Here is a 13,736-nt window from a genome sequence, read left to right on the forward strand (position 1 = left end):
TTAGTTGTACGTAGCTCTGGATAAGAGTGTCTGCAAAATGCCAGTTATGTGGCAATGTAATGTACCTTTCACCCTTTTACTCTTGAGGGCCATGAGCTCACGACTATGCTTGTATTTTGTCGGCATGGTGACCAGACCAGAGCCCACAGTGAAACTTTCTGACACAGAAGACTGACAGACGTGGGACCATCGGTTGGGAGAGCAGGCCGAGGAGAGCTGTTTCCGCAGGGCGGCGATGACCCTGGGGTCACCCACGGGGAAAGCAGTCCGACAGGTGCCATTTATCAGGAGAAATGAAGAGAAGGTTTGGGAGCGGCTAACGTGCTAACGTGCTCCCGCGACCCCGTCAGACTCAAGCGGTGTGTGGCACTGCTGGGAGTGTGACTGGCCTCTCCTCACACCTGCTACCTCCACTCTGCACAGCTGAGCTGAGCTATAGCCCAATAAGGGTGTGCTACCTACAGCAGCGATCAAACTCTGCTTTTATCAAAAGTGACTTACAGTTGATTGGACTAACCAGGGACAATCCCCCCTGGAGCAATGTGGTATTAAGGGCCTTGCTCAAGGGCCCAACAGCTGCACAGATCTTCATGTGGCTACACAGAGTTACACTAGGCTTGACCTTCCAACCTTCCAGATCCCAGTCTAGCACCTTAGCCACAAGGCTTTAGGCTGCCCCACACTGTCTTCACACCTGACTCCCAGGTGCTGACCCTTGGCATAAAGCATCCGGTACAGGTAGACTGCAATTCCCTGATCGACCAGAGGGGTCGGTGTTGCATGATGAGATAGAGGCAGTCCTGCTGACTGAAACCAGGGTCATGTCTGAAACTATTAATTTTTCACGGCTCCTAACTACTGAGTCCACAAAATACTGTCTATTTAACATACTGCCCACTACATACTCCCTACGCAAATACAGACTGTGTGCAAACAGCAAGTACACTGGATGAGAAATCAGGCAAAGGTTTCTCTAAATGTAGTGTACTTAGAACATTTCTCCAGGGCTTCTCATCCAGGGTACTCAATTTAAATACTCAATAGTGGGCAAGTAAGTTGTTTCGGATATTGCCCCGGTCTCCCTGGATGGGCCAATTATACTGTATAGCATACCAGATGCCTAAAGGTAGTTCCCAGAGTCAGACTCAGGTGTACGTGAGCCTTTGTATGTGATGGAGAAATAAAATACCAGTGGTCCTTTTTCAGAATCAAGCTACAGGGTAAGTTCACTATCAGAAGCACTCAGTAATGGCAGGGGCAGATTGCTTGGAGTTGAACAAAATTGTGCTTTTTCTTGCCAGAAGGTCACACATTTTTCCATTAAATAAAACTGGGTTGAAGAAAAGCAAGGATAAGTATTTCTTTTTTTTAGCACACAATTACTACTACATTTGTGACAATATAATTGGCATCTATGATTCAGCTCAGGGCTGTGATGGAAATGCATAGATTCAGAATGCAGACTGAAGCACCACATTGTCGCGTTATAAACAGAGAAAATGTCTTCCTTCCCTTTCAGTGGATATGGTGGGCGCACATCCAGATTCTCAGGTACACAGTGGAGAGAGAGAGATTTTGGGTTTAATTTGTAATTTTCTTAGAAGACCCGGGGGGAAAGTTGTAAATTTGTACATTTATCGTTTACATTTATCTAGCTTGGACTGTTTTGAAACTTTTCCAGAGGCATTTCTCACTTAAGTTGCACTAGCATAGTGTGAAACCAGCAGTCGTAGAGAACCGAGCATGTCCAAAGAGGTGGGTTCAAACAGGTTTAGGTGAGTGTGATTATAATGGAATGGGAGAGGAAGTGAGAGAGGGGTACATGTCAGCAGGTGGGCTATATAAGTGTGCAGGTGATGAATAAACAAGCAGGTATGGACCTGAGATATAGGCAAGAGATGTAGACAAGCAGTTGAGATACCGTGTCAAGGTACAGGTGAGAACTTGAGGCGTGAGGGTAAGCAAGTGAGAGCACTGCAGAAAACAAAAAATAAGTGTGTCTCTTATAAGTACTTGAGTCTTATATTTTGACTTTGTAATAAGACACAAATATTGCCAATGACACATTTCAAAATTTGCCAGTGGGGTAACAAAATTTCACTTTTGAAACCATTATTTTAAAACCCCCCCCCAAAAAACAAAACACTTGTTTAGGCAGACTTTTCGCAGTATGTAGGTAAGCAGTTGAGGTATGAGGTAATGACAGGACATATTACAGGTAATATGGTAGAGGAACGTGCAGATGAACTGAGCCAGGTAAAAAGGGTACATGTGGGGGGGGGGAGGGTATGACAGTAAAGGTAAGCTCATGCTCAGTCCACTAATTAAGAGCTGCTCACGAGACTCTACACTGCAAAACCAGAAAAATAAGTCAATCCCAACAAGCACTTCAGTCTTATATTGAGACTTGTAGTGTTCAGAGCTGCTGCTCTTCAGGAGCTAATTATTTTCCGCGAGGTTGGACGGGAGGAACTGAGCCGCGTCTGGACGTCAGATTCCTGCAGGGTGGCGGGATTCGCGTACTCTGCCAAATCGTTCCCGCTAACCCGGCCCCCGGCCAAGCTGGCAGCGCCGATTACCGCCGCGGACGCGAATCCATCTTCCGCGAGATGCACTCGGAGATGCAGCCCGGAGAAATGTGTCCATTTAAGATATTAGATTGTTTATGCAATGTTTATCAGGCCCTGCCACTCGCTGCCTCTCCTAATGCCTGGAATGATTTAAAAGCAAATAGAACACTTCAAGCATAATGGTGGATGCACCCATACATAAATCAATTTTGTCTCTGGAGCGAGGCGCACGGCTAACTCGCGTCTATCTCCCGCTGCCAAGCCTCCCGTGGACCGGACTCCATTTTGTGCGCTTGTTGATGGCTGGAAAATTAACTGTTGTGTCTGTTCCCCAGTCTGCGTGGGTCTCTGTTTATATTTCGAAGAAGTTCACCGACTGGAGAGCAGTGGGATTGGCATAGACCCGTGGCAATCTGCGTCTCCCTCTTTCCCTCTCCACGTGTACACTGACTGGATGCTGGAAATGTCCAACCACCATTGAACTACACTACCCATAATCCCGCCCCCACCTCTCACCCCTGACCCCTGACCCCGGGCCGTACCTATTGGGTAGCGCTCGATGACGGGCTGGTTGTCCACCTGTAGTGTGGCGTTTCCGCCGCTGCGAGTGAAGCGCACCACGTGATACTTCCCGTCGCTCACCATGACCCCGTGCTCCTCGATGGTGATGTCATCGGTGCCCACGTTGAAGATGACGCCGATCTTTCCTCGCTCCTGTAGAGGAAGAACAGGGGACAATCACATTGGTGATTAGACGACGCTTCGATGAAAGTTCATAACTGGCACAGGTGCCGGTCCGCATGCTGACAAACACTGACTACGAGCTGGTCGATATGATCGATTTAGTGCAGCTTGATAATGAAAAGACGTGTGATGTTTGAAGCAGAGTGTGACCCTGGGGACTGATGGGGCCTCTTTCTCTGACGTCCGTAGGTACAGGCTGTGTGCGAAACCAGATATTTAGCATACAACTCAGTACTACATTTCAATGAAAATCAACCAGAAATTTAGTATGAGTAGTATGCTAGTATGCAGCCTGGAACACAGCCACAGGGCACTGAGTTGAGGAAGTGCTGGTGTTAAAGGAGCCCCATTGCTGTCGGGATATCTCAGTCGCTCTCCCCCCCCTTTTCCCACATCCCGGCCTCGCTCCTCTTCCCAAAACAGAGGTCAGAGGTCAGAGGTCAGAGGTCAGAGCCATTAGTGAAGGCCGTGGCTCGCGTGGGATACACAGGGAAACATGGAGGTTACAGCACAGCCTGTCAGGGAGTCCCCCGCACCCAACACGCGGACAGCTAATGTACCGCTGACCCCAGATCAGTCTCTGCTGCAGACTGTGCACTGTTCTGCTACGCCTTATTCTGCTGGTTAGCCACTTTCCCCACATCCCACAAGACTCAGCTCACTTTCAAGTGGCGTTAGATTCACGGTCGATACAAACGACTTTTCCACCACAAAGGCCCACATGAACAGACCAAATAATCGGCAGTTGGGTTGCCCAAGAAAGGAGGGCTTAAATACTCTCCCCAAAATTATAATTTGTTTTATCATTTATTAGTCAAAATTGTGGAATTGAGGAAAAAATGGGAATAAAGTCATCAGAGATATTCACCATCATTGGTCAGAAGACTAACACTTCTGCTCTACTATCCAGTCCAAGCCCTCTTACTATCGAAGTCGATGAGGAAAAGAAAAAGAAAGGAGGAAGAAAGAAAAAGAGATCCGAGAGGTTCGACTCCGAGGTGCTAATTGATCACACGCTTTCATTTGGCATCAACAGTCTGTTAACATAACATAACATAACATAACATAAGATAATGGCGAGAACAGGCCATTCAGCCCAGCAATGATTGCCTTTTCCTACCCGCAAGTGTACCTACTGCCTAGTTTGGCTAAAAGCTAAATAGTATATAACACCGTATCAAGCTACCCCCAGTGTTTCTGCCTGTTACGCCAGTGTGACAGAATCCCGGAAGTGTGTTCCCTCTCACAGAAAGATGCAAGCGAATCAGTCCGTAACATGTACTCTCAATCAATTTCAGCAAGTCAAACATATTAATTATACAAATAGGCATAGAGGTCTATTGATTGAGTAATCAATTGTTCAGTAGACCCAAACATAAGCAACTGAACAACTAATTAAGCTTAATGAAATGACAAATTAATATGTAATTTAATTAAGCTTAATTAAATAACAAATTAATTTGGCCGTAATTTATTCAAGGGGCAGATACTAACATACAGCAATATGTTGAATTCACAACTTTATCATTTTATCAGCACAAATGCTGCCCACAACAACATTTCTATGGCAAAGAGCTTTCAGCAGGCAAAATGCCATTCAATATCAGTGATATCTGGAGCCAAAGTCAAGTGTGATTTTCATAGAAAACTGGAAAATGATATGGCAACAGAATAGATATGGCCTGAATAGATAGATAGATACATTTATATTGCGCTTTTTTAGACACTCAAAGCACTTACAGTGATGAGGGGGAAACTGGACTCAACCACCACCAATGTGTAGCACCCACCTGGGTGATGCACGGCAGCCATTTTATGCCAGAACACTCACCACACACCAACTGAGGTGGGGAGGGAGAGAACAATGTTTTTGCCAATTGAATCAGGGGATGATTAGGTGGCAGGGTGAGAGAGCCAGGGTTGGGAATTTAGCCAGGACACAGGGGAACCCCTACTCTGGACACTGTAGTTTCAGAGTAACTGCTATAACGAGCCTTCCATCCTCCTCTTAGTTCAGCTTCACCACTGCGTTCACGTAAGACCGAGCCTGTTCCACAAAGAAAAAACAACACTGTAAAAATGACTTCACCAAGAGGTCTTATTCTTGAGTCCATTATTACTTTCTACTGTACTCATTTTCTGCACAATATAAATGTAGACCATTAAGGGGGGGCGCGTGTGCAATTTGGAGGTATTTAGAGAGAGATTAGCATTAAGGTTCCGCGACAACATTACAGTTTCTCTCTGAACCGGGGAATGCATCGACCCCATTAAAGCACGGAGTCTGTGGGATCCGGGCTCTTTTAAAAGATGATTCCTACGCTGAAGTAATGACATTTTAATGGATTTTCCCTAAAGCGTAGTGTCTGTGGCAGAAAGAGGCCTTTCATCTCAATGGGCTGAGGGGGAGAGGGGAGTGGACAGGTATAGTGGGGAAATTCCTTTGTGATCCAGTGAGCAACCTCTATAAGGATAGATAAATCATTACATTTATATAACGCTTTTCTAGACATTCAAAGTGCTTACAGCGATGAGGGGGAAACTCGTCTCAATCACCACCAATATGTAGCCCCCTCATGGGTGATGCACGGCAGCCATTTTGTGCCAGAAACTCAATAAAAATAAAATTAATGTATTACTTTATCCTGCGAAAAAACAGAATGGCCGCTACCTGCGTTTCGACAATGTTGAGTTTTTCTCTGACAGTTTTACAGCAGTGAGGACCTCCTAAATTGTATTTTTATCATTATATATGATCACTTTTTCTGGAGTGTCCCTACCATTAAAGTAAAGTAAGTTTGCTCTAAATTGTATGAGGAGGCCAAACCCTCAGTCCGGTGGTGGTAGAGCACGATTTTAGGTGTAAAAGGAGTAATAAAGCCGCACGTTTTACACTGGTTTCAGTGGCGGGACAGAGAAAACGACCGAGGAGTGACTCACGTACTTACCGCCGCCATTCTCTGAACGGAATGTGACCTTTTGGGGGACCATAAGGGGAATTTCAAACAGCGGATAATCAGGCCCGGGATTTCAATGGTTCTGTTAGATATTACAGCTCGGGCTGTAATATCTCAGGTAGAGCGAACGGCGCCAGAACCCATTACGCCCGGAGGGGCTGGCGGAACGCAGCCCAGCCCGTCACAACACATCTTCCTGTGAAGATGTCAAGGTGTACGTTTCTCCCGCTTGCTCCACCCCGTTCTCCACTCTAAAAATCTATCCAAAATGAGAAAGAAGACTAGGCTCTGGGTTTCTTACATGTACTTCAAAATCAAACACGTCAATCACTGCCAGTCTGATCACTGTTCCCTCCCACACAAGCCCGCTCCCCCTGTTCCCCGCACCACAGTGCATGTGTCCCTGCCGTGAAATCCAGCTGTGACCTGCTTGACATTACCAGCTACCAGCTGTTTCAAAACATAGCTTGAGCTGGTCAAAACCATGCTGAGCTGTTTCAAAACCTACGCTGAGCAGTTTTTTTCAGCAGGGGCAACTGATGTACACACACCAGTCCTGGGTCAAATATGTACTGTTTTGGATTCAAATACTTTCCTATGCTTTACTGAGCTTGTCTGGTGTATTGGGACCAATGAAATACTCTCAAGAAGTCCAAACCCTGCCTTCTGGTCCTCTTGGTTGGCTCAATTCTACTAGGCAAGATAAATCAAGCACTGAGAAGTATTTGAATCGCAAAACAATTACTATATGTATTTGATTTAGGTCTGACACACAGACACACACACAAACACATCTGGACAGCTAAGGCTCAATTGTAAAAGCATTATTCACTGTTTTGAAATCAAAAAGTGTCCTTTGAGTAAATGTAAATGTTCCACTTGTTCTCCACAGACACACTTTCAGTGAACACAGAACAAAATGTGTTTGTGAAGGAAAACTAATTCTCACTTTAAGATAAAGTAAACTTTATTGTCCACACAGGGGAAATTTGCTTTGGCCCTACATAAAAAGGCAGCCGTTTACTATAACCACATGTAGTCTAGGCAACAGGGGAATAAAATATATCACGCAACGCAGCACACTTTTACTCTTCAGACACAGATAAGGACAAATGCTGATTGAATTCAAGCCAAAGAGAAGATTATAGAGAGACATACATCAGGTAGTGACTGGTGGGGAAGGGAGGAGTGTAAATTTTAGTTGTAATGACTCCAGTCTAGCCCAGGTCACCCCTACTGTTCAGCTCTGTCCGGAACATTCTGTTAAAGGCAGGAATCATGATGTACGATGAGAGAGGCAGAGAGAAATTAGGTTACTGTGTGATCTAGGCGTGGTATAGACATGGTCTGGGTGTGGTATGTGTGGTCTAGACAAGCTGTTGGTGTGGCCCGGGTGTGGTCAGGTGTGGTCTCTAGATGGTATGGGTGTGGTCTATGTGTGGTATGTGTGTGGTCTAGACATGGTGTGGGTGTGGTCTGAGTGTTGCTATCCCACACAGCAGATGGGACCCTGTTGTCAGTGATTTGGTCATAAAAATGTACACTACCTTTTATTTCATGCAATTATCTTGAATGTAGTATTATTTGCAGTAATTTAGAAGTAATGTACAAGTAGACTGTGTGCTTTTGCATAATGTAGCACTGCCTGTTCAGGATGGTTCCTGCCAAGGAGGCATTGGGGAGGCATTGTGACACAGTGGATTAAAAAACCTGCCTCGTGAACAAGTCTGCAGGTTTGATTCCTGGTCCAAAGACTAAAGTAGCAGAACACAAATCTCACACGGAACCGAAAATATAATTTGTGTCTGTTGGATGATCCCTGTCTGATTCTCCTGTGGAAGTCTCTCCATATGGCTGTTTCTGTGTGGCTGAGACCATGTCAACCAGCCTTCTCCTATAACATGGCCCTGCTAACAGCCAGTACACGTTGTGCACTGTTTTGCCTAAAATAAAATAATAAATCACTGAATCATTGCTCGCAGTTTGCCAACAGCGCTTTAACAGCCAACCGTTAACAGAGATGGTGTGTGTATATGTATGAGTGTGTGTGTATGAGTATATGTACGAGTATGTGCGTATGTGTGTGTCTTGTGTGCAGTAGATTTATTGGAGGCCCTTTGTGTAAAGGGTTAGGGTTAGTGTGTGTGTATGTATGTATGTGAGTGGATCTCATAGTGGCTACACCGGGATTAGAACCACCCACCTTGCGTGTCCCAGTCATTTACCTTAACCACTACGCTACAGGCCGCCCTGTGCAGTAGATTTATTGGAAGCTTTAATAGAGGCCCTTTGTGTAAAGGGTTAGGGTTAGTGTGTGTGTATGTATGTATGTGTGTAAGTGTGTGTGTGTGTGTGTGTGCAGTAGATTTATTGGAGGCTTTAATAGAGGCCCTTTGTGTAAAGGGTTAGGGTTAGTGTGTGTGTGCGTGTGTGTGTGTGTGTGGGTGTGTGTGTGTAGTAGATTTATTAGAGGCTTTAATAGAGGCCCTTTGTGTAAAGGGTTAGGGTTAGTGTGTGAGTGTGTGTGTGTGTGTGTGTGTGTGTGCGGGTGTGTGTGTGTAGTAGATTTATTGGAGGCTTTAATAGAGGCCCTCTGTGTACAGGACTCATAAATCTCAGGCTGGGCCTGGCTGTCAGTGGGCCACCATGCCTCTGGGTCTCAATCTGGATCCTCACACACAGACAACATGGACCCTTCCCTACCTGCGTTACAGCCCCTGGGGACACACCGAACCTGGGGAGGGTGGTGTACAATGGGGGACGTGTGCAATGCATATCAGAGAGGTGCATGGGATCTGCATTTACATCACAGAGTGTGACAGAGAGGGTTATGTGAAACTCCCATTAATTTCTTCAATAGAGAAATTATGCTTTGATCCGGAAATCCATACATGGGCAAAGGTTTTGCTCTGAGTTATGACTCCCAAGGTCTATATTTCATATTGTCATTAAGCATTCCTACCCACTACACCACACTGCATTCGTCAAGGAATGCTCATATCATTTGTAAAAACTGAAATGTGTCCTATTCTTTCTCAGACCAGGGCTACCACATCATGTGGTGGTTTCCAGAGTGACCCAGCGTATGGTGGATTCCACAATCCACCCCTAAACCCACCTGGAGAAAAACTGCACACACACCACAAAAGTAGCCCAAACATAACAGCCCATGGTTTGCAAGTAACCAGATTCAATGTGAAATCACGGTCCGCAAGTTAAGAGAACTCCTGGTTTTCCGCCCTCTCTTTACCTGGGAGTCAGGTGTGAAGACAGTCTGGCCAATCAGTAGTGCTAATTACCTGTGAGAAAAGAAAACCAGGACCAAATTGGTTTTGAGGTCCAGATTTGATGATTGCTGGGTTTATTTGGTCTATTTGGCTACGGAGCAAGGGGTATCCCAGAATGCCTTGCTTTAAATTTGCTGCAGACACAGGAGTGATGGATGAGGTGGGTGTTGAGCAGAGCGAGTCGCTCCACCACCGTTACTTTTCTCTCCTGCATCCCCAGACTGTGTCAGCGCTGGAGGATTTCACCCGGATGAGAATAGCTCTTGTCTAAAGTGCATCTACTTCAAGAATGAATTTGTCCGTGTCCGCCATAATCGAGCACAGTCACCTTGAAAAGTCTGCCTTAATAGAATTCTCTCGCTCTCTCTCTCTCTCTCTCTCTCACTCGCACCTGGTGTCGGTGAAAGAAGGAGGCTGGCTTAAGCTAACTCGCAGGGTCAGAACTCATTAGGAGACAAGCCGTCAGTGAACAGGGGCTAAATGCCTACATCACAAAGGGGAGGGCGTGTCTCCAGAGAGGAAATGGGGATGGTGACCACGCCTAGCAGCCCCTCCCCACAACACTCAGAAATAAAGTGACAATGGAGGGATATTTTTGCTCTTCATGGATGATATTTCCCAAATGTACCCTGAAAGTACAGTAATGTTCTCTTTGGGGTACAAATTAGTGTAAAAATGCAAATGGAAAAAAAGGTCCAAATTAATTTTATATTGCTGCCAAGGGGTACAATTTTATTCTCCAGTACTGCCCCAGTGACAAGCGTTTGTACCTTCTTAGTAGGCATTTTTCGTGCCTTTATTTCTGAGAGTGTACAGACATCTCTGTAGAGCCCTGTGGAGGTGAGGCAGCATTACAAACAGCACGCTGCTACCGTACAATGTCACCAGCTACTTCTCTGAAGCTTTTACAGGACTATAAAAAAACTATAAAAACTCCTGCAAAACTCCAGCGGGTTTTACTGCAGAGGTATGCAGTCAGTGCATGAATATCGCACACGACCAGCAGCTATTAATATAATCTGAAAGTCTCGAACACGTACATAATCTTTACAGCCCCCGCCTGTAATTTACCAGTGGTGTTATCGTGCTGTTTAATACAGCTAAACTGTAGAGTCAGCCATTTCTGTGCCATTCTTCCCAGTTACTGCCCTTTTTGTGCCGCTTTGCGGACGCAACCTGTGCCAGAACGAGCAGTTCCGCAGCCGGGACTCGATTCAGTCAGATTTCCTCTGCTCACTCCAGCCCCACAGGCAGCAGTTGTCATTGGGAATCAGGGCTAACAGGCTCGACACGACTTTGAGTCTATTTGTAGCTGGAACAGCTCTGGCTCCCATCGAAAAATACTGGGAAAAAAAAAAATCTGTTTCTGAAACAGCTCAGACTGAGAGCGGTGGATAGAAACACATGCATAAAATGGCCGCCACAGGGCACGACATGATTGGGGGTGTTGTAAATGGACATTTAATGCAAAGGTGGTAAGGTTTGATCCCCACCTAGGGCGCTGCTTTTGAACCCTTCAGCACGGCACTTTCTGAATCAATTTTTAATTCAGTAAGTACCTCACACTTGTATTCAGCTTTTGATTACAGAAACAAAGGGAATTGATTTAGTAAAATCTCCGGCCTAGGTTAATGGCTGTAATCTGGGCAATCTGACCTGGTTTCAGGCAAATGGCAAAACGAAATTAAATTAAAACACACGCAACTCTCTTCACTTCAGCAAACTGAATGTTAACTACCCTGTTGTAAAATCCAGGTTGATCAATCGAGCTGGTCAAGCTGGTCATAAAATGTTCTAGCTGGGTATTAGCTGGTAAACCAGCATGGCTAAACTGGTCATAAGCTGATCAAGCTGGCCTGGGTATGAGCTGGTCAACTAGCTACCAGCTGTTTCAAAACCTAGCTTGAGCTGTTTTTTTTCATCATGGTAGCACAAAATGTTTCCCAGACCATAAGAAATGTAATATTGCTCAGTAAAAGAAAACATTACAATCAGTCGTCAGACGCTTTTCTCCAGAGTGCCAAAAAGCAGTGAAGTGGGAGCATCAGTGCTACTCTTGGGAATACAAAAGTGCGATACCCCCCAAAAAAAGGCCAATCGATAAGGCTAGCACGAAAGATGGAAGGCGGAGGGCAATTTAACCTCTACTGAACTTAATTTACAGTTTGCCCACATATTGCGCTTTATGTGCAGAAGAAGATATTGCTTATTGGCAATAAAAAAAACTTTCTTAAAAGTCTGTTTATTGCTGGGAAAGAGGCAGCACATCCCATTACAGCACGGGGAAGACTGAACTTTTTGAGCAGGGCAAAGGCAGCTATCCCATATTGCATAGCTTCATTGCCACATAAAATTATACGCATTTCTGTGTAGCACAATTATGTCTAATCATTATTATACTTAGTAGTTAAGCTTTGCAAGGCTGACTGAAATCACATTGAGCATCAGTCTAACCAGGACAGCGTGGATATTCAGCTTTTTCTATGGACTGTGGTCTTTATATTTGAGCAATGTGTGTGTCCGAGAGTGTGGTTGTGTGTGTGTGTGTGTGTGTGTGTGTGTGTGCATGATTGCTTGTGACTGCATTGGGTGGTTATTTGTGAGTGGGTTTGTGTGTCTGTTCTGTTTTTTTTTTTCTATATGTGTCTGTAATGTGTGGTTGTTTGTGCATGAGTACATGTTTGTGGTGTTGGTGGTTGTTTGTGTGTGTGTGTGTGAGTGAATATGTTGGGCGGTTGTGTGTGTCTGCTTGCATACATGTATTATACGTGTGTATTAGGTGCGTGTGTGTGTGTGCGTGCTCATGCAGTGGCTGATTCTTAAAATAATCACAGGAGGTCCAGCAGCTTGCTCGGAGAGCTGCAGAGGTAGCGGCGTGACCTTCAAACAGAAACCAAGAGCAGAGCGTTCTCCATCAACTCCCTCCTCTCCTCCTCCCTCCATCCCTTCATCTCAGAAACAAAACAACAAGCTACACCAAGGGAGAAAACCAGGGAACAAGGGAACGCCCTTTCTATCTAAATCCAAATCGATCTTCAGCCTCAGTCATTTACACATAACACAATTACCGAAATACGAGAATACACACTAAACCTGGTGACTCCTTGGAGCATTTGAGGTTGTTTAGGCTAGAGTTTCTCTACTGCTCTCAGGAGCCGCTTGCCAGAAGGTTTTTGCTGTAACCAGGAACGCTGATTTAATGACTGAACCAATCAAACCACCAAAGAATGCCCTTGATTAGCTCAATCGGGCATGTGAGTCCCTGGGTTACCACAAACACGTCTCTGGAAAGCAGGTCCTGCGGATGGGAGTTGAGAAACACTGCTTTAGACAGCAGGAAAAGAGGGGGCTCTGTGTGAGTCTCCCCCTTCAGCAGTGGGAGGCCGGATGGAAGATTTCTCCGGCCCAGACAGTCCGGTCTGAGCGCCTCCGCATCATTAATGCGCCATGAATCACAGCGGCCTCCTCTGCTTCAACTGGGAGGGCTGCGAGTGGATTCAGCCTGATTGATAACAGCGGACCATTAATCCGCATTCCCTCCCTCTCTCACTCTCAATCTCTCTCTCTTTCCTTCTCTCGTGCTCTCTCTCTCTCGCTCTCTCTCTGTGTTTTGTGGGGGTTGATGGTTTTCGGTGCCTTGTGATGTTTCTTCCAGTGTCATAATAAAGGTCTGTTAAAAAAGTATTTCGCTCTCACTCTCATTCTCTCTTTCCTTCTCTCTCTCTTTCTGTGTTTTGTGAGGGTTGTTGATTTTCAGTGCCGAGTGAAGTTTTTTGTAGTGCCAAAATAAATGTCTGTTAAAACTCTTTCACTCTTTCGCTCTCTCTCGCTCTCTCTCTCTCTCTCTCTCTCTCTCTCTCTCTCTGTGGTTGAGGCAAGGCTGCGGTTGAGCAGAGGTGTGTGATAGACGGGTCCTTTTGTGACGTAGGGGAGGAAGGTAGTCTGATGCTAACGCTGTAAAGCGCAGAAACACAGCAGCAAGCTTTTCACCATTTCTGAAATTGGGTCTGGGTTGTTTGCTTCACTATTAGTCTTCCCTGGTCTGTTGTTTTGCAATCAAAATGCCCTCCAAACTGAGCTCTATTTTCACAATGGCTGAATGAAGAGTTTTTAAATGTCAAATCTCTCTCTCTGTCTCTGAGACACTTTCAGCTGTCCTTTACCTCTGCCGTTCAAAC

At 45.4% G+C, this 13,736-nt stretch overlaps 1 protein-coding gene across 7 annotated transcripts in view; it reads right to left on the reverse strand.

Moving 5' to 3' along the window:
* The window catches only part of nrxn2a (neurexin 2a), a 612,560-nt gene that overhangs the window by 47,374 nt on the left and 551,450 nt on the right, over nucleotides 1–13,736 (reverse strand). For all 7 annotated transcript variants that reach the window (XM_061248027.1, XM_061248028.1, XM_061248026.1 and 4 more), the window contains one exon: nucleotides 3,113–3,284. In XM_061248027.1, the coding sequence (XP_061104011.1) occupies nucleotides 3,113–3,284 (172 nt within the window). The remainder of the gene's footprint in view (nucleotides 1–3,112; nucleotides 3,285–13,736) is intronic.

This window comes from Conger conger, chromosome 7 (assembly GCF_963514075.1).
Source record: "Conger conger chromosome 7, fConCon1.1, whole genome shotgun sequence".
Taxonomy (NCBI): Eukaryota; Metazoa; Chordata; class Actinopteri; order Anguilliformes; family Congridae; genus Conger; species Conger conger.